Source organism: Salvia splendens, chromosome 8 (assembly GCF_004379255.2).
Source record: "Salvia splendens isolate huo1 chromosome 8, SspV2, whole genome shotgun sequence".
Taxonomy (NCBI): Eukaryota; Viridiplantae; Streptophyta; class Magnoliopsida; order Lamiales; family Lamiaceae; genus Salvia; species Salvia splendens.
In genome coordinates this window covers 2457007-2462516 of record NC_056039.1, presented here as the reverse complement: position 1 = coordinate 2462516, position 5510 = coordinate 2457007, and the positions used below count along the sequence as shown (strand labels likewise).

At 30.0% G+C, this 5510-nt stretch overlaps 1 protein-coding gene across 1 annotated transcript; it reads right to left on the bottom strand.

The window, feature by feature from the left end:
• Positions 1-2867: 2867 nt before the first annotated feature.
• On the bottom strand, positions 2868-5305 carry LOC121746196 (pectin acetylesterase 8-like). Its single transcript, XM_042140120.1, has 13 exons — positions 5113-5305; positions 4914-5022; positions 4749-4831; positions 4545-4671; positions 4386-4465; positions 4225-4311; positions 4024-4148; positions 3884-3944; positions 3726-3779; positions 3566-3643; positions 3365-3470; positions 3129-3274; positions 2868-3030 (listed from the first exon to the last, which is right to left on the bottom strand). Exons 2-13 carry the CDS (start codon positions 5020-5022, stop codon positions 2926-2928), a joined length of 1161 nt encoding a protein of 386 aa, XP_041996054.1. The 5' UTR covers positions 5113-5305; the 3' UTR covers positions 2868-2925.
• Positions 5306-5510: the final 205 nt, after the last annotated feature.

The window sequence follows — 5510 nt, the reverse complement described above, 5'->3', positions numbered from 1 at the left end:
TTATTATTATCATCATTATTATTGTTATTATTTATTACAATGTTTTAAAAATAATTTCAAAGTATAAACCATACTTAATTTGAGGATAATAAATAACTATAATTCAAATTATCATAATTATAACTATATTATTAATATTTATTTTTATTTTTATTATCATAATAATAATAATAATTTATTAAATAATTAAATATAATTATAATCATATAATAATATAATAATTATTAATTTATAAATAAGTAATTACAATAAAATTGTAGTGAAATTTTAAATTATAAAATTTATTCAATTAAAAATTAAGTAAATATAATGATAATAATAATAATCTTATTTATTATTATATTATTATATATTATGATGTATAATCCATATTTAAACTATCCATCGTAATAATAAATAAAATAATATAATCATTATCAGTTGTAATTAATAATTTATTAAATAATATGTATTATTATTTTTTATAAATAAAAAATGATAAATATATTTTAAGTTTAGTGTTTAAATCAAATATATACTTTCAAATCTTGATATTTTCCAAACACGGGAAAGTAAAGTTATTAGAAATCATATTCCCGGGATTTATTTTCCCAGGGATCATTTTCCTTGCCAACTTTACTTTCCCGCCAACCAAACATGGCCTAAGTGGTAATCAATTAACAGTGTCATAGCTTCGTACGACTTAAATCCCTAACCTTTAATCTCTTTTATGTAAAAAAGCACACATTTTTAGAATGTTCACCCAATTGTTTGGTCGATGACAAATTTACTTTAATTATTTGTGGTTTTTGATTTGATATAGGAAATGATATGGTTTTATTAATCTTATTTTGGTTGGACAAATTTTACCCGCAGTTTAATCTCGAGATAGTGTTAAGTAGAAATAATCTTAGTTTATAAATTTTATTCAAGATTAACTTGTCTCGATATTATCTAAAATTGAATTAGCTCGAGACTATTTTTTGACCGCCCGGACCGAAAACCTTGGGCATCTCTAGTAGTAGTAATTTTTTAGAGAGGAAGTTAGGTTGATTCAAATGACTAGAAATAATTGAAGCAACATTTGAGAAAGAAAGTTAGGTTGATTCAAATGGCTTGAAATAACTGAAGTAATTTTTGTAAGAAAATGTTAGGTTGCTTCAAATTGATTCTTACTAGAAATAATTGAGGGTTATTAGGTAATATCTTCCTTTGGTTTTGAATAAAGATTCATAAACATGTTGGCAATTGAAACTAAAATAATATATTACAACTATCTCATATCGGTGTTCACGTAGACTTGAAACCACTATGTAATTCTAATAGTCACTCCTCCTATCACCAATTGGTTTTAAGATGAAACCCATGGATTTCTATCATGGTATCAGAGCGGGTCGCCTATTGTGGGTCAAATTTAACTGATACAGCAGTATATCTGGATTGAAACTGAAAAAATTGATTGACCCAGCAGTATATATGTGCTTAAAATTTGGGACAGTGTTCCAAGCGATCAGAAAAAAATTGGACAAGTCGTCCAATCGATCAGAAAAAAAAGTCCAACCCCTCCAAGGTTCACCTTGAGGGTTTGAGGAGGGTGTTGACAACTGAAACTAAAATAATATATTACAACTATCCCACATCGGTGTTCATATAGACTTACAATTACTATATAATTTTAATGAATCACTCCTCCTATCACCAATTAGTTTTAGGAAGGAACCCATGAATTTCTATGAAAACATACCCTCCTCCTTGGTTTAATTATTTTAGCAAAACATGAAAAAGGGTGCAAGCTTAAGAAGATAACACGACCTAGTGATTAATTTATTCTGTATACTAAACAATGGGTCGTTATAAATATTTTATCTTAGTGAAATATAACAACCAAAACGTAGCCTAAATTGTATTTGTGTTAAAATCATGATCAGACAAACTTACCCTTATGAAAAGTTGATAACATGTCATCTTTTAATTAGAGGCTCAGACTTGAGAGACTCGTGGGTGGATTAATTTGTGTGACTTTTAAATATGGATTTTTAATCAACGAATGGATGTTGATTTTTATTTGGAAATATGGGCTTAACTATTAGGCAATTACCTTAAGTAGTAATCAATTAATGGTGTCATAGCTTCGTACGACTTAAATCCCTAACCTTTAATCTCTTTTATATGAAAGGGCACACATTTTTAGCATATTCACCCAATTATTTGTTCGATGACAAATTTACTTTAATTTTTTGTGGTTTTTTATTGGATATTGGAAATGATATGGTTTTATTAGTCTTGTTTTGGTTGGACAAATTCAGCCCGCAATTTAATCTCGAGTTAGTGTTAAGTAGAAATAATCTTAGTTTACAAATTCTATTCAAGATTAGCTTGTCTCGATATTATCTAAAATTGAAGTAGCTCGAGTCTATTTGTTGACGAAAATTAGTGCAAGAAGCTCCTATTAGATCAAATATGTCCTCAATTGATTAAGGAGTATAAAAGGAAAAAAAACGAGGACTTAAATGTAGTACTTAATAGTTTTTCAAAGGTATATGATGATATTCTTTGAGTTGAGAACTTGAGATACTTAAAATAAGTACAAATCTCATTTTTAGGTCATAGAATTTAAAGGGTACTCTTTAACATAAAAATAATAAACAGCCTCCATTATGATTTATTCTTATACTATTACAAGAATGAATATTTCAATATTCCCATAATTTATAATAACATAAAGATGGAAATTATTTGGGAATAAAGAAAACATTCTTATATGATTATTGGATCACCAGATTGTGAATTACAGATTACGTAGACAAAATTGATAAAGATTAGTAGCTCTTATTTGTGAATATATTTGTCGGTTTAACAACTACAACTATAGAGATAACATTATCGAGTATCAAAAACAGTACTCCTGATTTATAGAAAACTGTGCATATTGCATAATTCATTGGATCATAACATTTTTTTCTTAGTACATATCTCTAAAAAATTAGCGGTAGTAATAAGTCTAACTGGTTCTCTGTCAAAGTACCAATTTGCAAAGGCCTCTTGTATGCTCTGCAAATATTTGAAAGGAAAGAAGTAAAATTAACATTTTCTCAAACATTAAATAATAGTAAAAGAATTATAAAGTGGAGCACTACTATTAAACTCACCAAATTTCCCAATTTGATGGTTGAATTGGGGGTCCAAAAACGTCCATCAATTAAGACAGTGTGAATGAGGCATGCATGTATAAACATGCCTATTGTTGGATTATTTGAGATCTCTCTAACAGCTTTTAAAAATGCGCCCCCAAAATCTGTTTCCAAAACTCAATTATTTAATTAGTTTTGTCTAATAAAAAATATTACTTCAAGCTTTTAGAACAAAAGAAATAGATTTAGTGTACCAGTTATTAATTGTTTGTCTGTACTTGTACAAGTACTGATATTCCCCAAGCACAAATCCCATCTTATGCGGTCATAAGAACTTGGAGGTACCAAACGGAATCTCACCTAAAACAAATAGGTACTAATAAGTATGAAATTCGCATTATATTTATCAAAATTATTACTACTGTTTATAGAAATTATTCTACTTAGTTACATACCTGATATGCATCAAATGCACTATCCAATATAAAGATTGGAGTTTGAATGTCTCTTACTAGATTTTCGGGGAAGAAACACTGCAAAATAATTAATTACTACCAAATATTTGTCAATATTAACTTTTAATTTAATATAATGCTAATCATTTAAGTCACTTACCAAACTCGGATCTATTCTCTTAGTGCATGTCACGGGAAGGAGGCTGGATATATTCTACAATAGTGGAGTATTCGATAAATAAGAGATTGATGTTTATGAATCAAATATGTCAAATTGTTTTGAAGAAATTCATATGTTTATAAAGAAGTGATACATACATGGAGCGTAATTACGGAGGCAAAATATTTCTCTCTGTAGTCGGCATTAAGGACATTCTCTCTGTCACGTAACACAAAAAGAGACCAAATCAAGTAGCAGTCGAAAAATCACCAAAAAGTAATTAATTTGAGATTCTTACCCTCGAAAGAAAAATCCCCCATCCGAGAGGCATTTCACTCTGCCCACATCGGGGAGACGTGCTCGAAAGCCGTCACAATGTAAGATAGTCGCAAGCCCCCCTGCCGATATACCGGAAAGAATAGCCTGCAAATAAATACACTATAATTAGATGCATCACAAATATTAAATAATATTGCATTGATTAAAGAAATGAATCTACATTCTCTCCAACGCCCATCCCTTTAGCCAAAAGGTCGTCAACAACCGCATCAAAAATCCTGGATCCTCGAAATTGAAGTTTCGGTCCCTGGTACAACATGACGGGTCATGTTAATAAATAAATAAATAAAGTTATTGCAAAGTTTTGAATTACTAACTTACTTGGCCATCAAACTCGGTGTCACCGAGGAATGATGATTGGTCACAATAGGCCACGAAAATCCTATTCCAATTATAGAAATCTAAAAATGATACATGTTAAATATAATTAAAATGAATTAATTAATTAATTAATGCTTCTCTCTATATATATAAATATACCCGGGTTGATTTGGCTGTCTGGGCTAAGAATGTCCGAGAATGTTCTAAATGGCTGGAATTTGCTACTGCCTATAGATTGATTCAGTTTACTGTGGCAATCATCAACTGTATCACACCATCCACCTCCCTATATAATTAAAGAAAGTCAGACATAACCTAAAATTATGATATTTCAAGAAAAAAATAGTTTAAATCAATTATAACCATGAGAAAGAGGAGCCAATTCTTGGCCCCGTCTCCTGACCCGGCCGAGTAATAGTAGCCAGCCGGTGAGCCGTCCATACACACTGAAATTGAATTATGTGTATATAATCACATACAAAGTAAGTCATTTATTCACGGACGAAAAAATTACTTATAAATATAAACCTGCTCGTCTTTGAGTTGCATTAGCAACTTCAGTGAATGGAACACTGAGGCTGCTTGCAAGAAGGCGTGCAGCCATTAAGCAAATGATCATGCAGTGAAGCTTCCACATCTAGAGAGTGAGAAAAAATTAGCATTAATTACTTTGTAAATTGATGAATTTAGTGAATGGAAAAGTATATGAAAATTTGAAAACTATCACCTTTTGGAGGTTGAGAGAATGATTAGTAGGACTTGGTGAGGTTGAGAGAATGGTTAGGATTGGTGATTCTAAAGAGTGAGTGAGAATGATGAGTAATTCTCCAAAATTATGGGCATATAAATAATAATACTTGAGAGAGTCGTGGGTGGATTAATTTGTGTGACTTTTAAATAGGGGTGAAGGCTTGTTTCAAATTTAAACAAATGGAAATATCGTAGTTTATCAAAGTTTAATTATTGGATACCAACCTATATATGTAACTTTTGAGAGAGAATGTTGGGTTGATTCAAATTGATTGAAATAATTGAAGTAACTTTTGAGAGGGAATGTTGGGTTGATTCCAATGGTTTGAAATAATTGAAGAAATTTTTGTAAGAAAATGTTAGGTTGCTTCAAAT

What these genes read in the sequence shown, in the direction of transcription:
- LOC121746196 (XM_042140120.1), bottom strand. Translation starts at nt 5,022, where the DNA reads ATGTGGAAGCTTCACTGCATGATCATTTGCTTAATGGCTGCACGCCTT. An exon ending in ATTGGCTCCTCTTTCTCATG is followed by an intron (nt 4,672 to 4,748) that starts GTTATAATTGAT and finishes TTAATTATATAG; the next exon opens with GGAGGTGGATGGTGTGATAC. An exon ending in CCTCCGTAATTACGCTCCAT is followed by an intron (nt 3,780 to 3,883) that starts GTATGTATCACT and finishes CCACTATTGTAG; the next exon opens with AATATATCCAGCCTCCTTCC.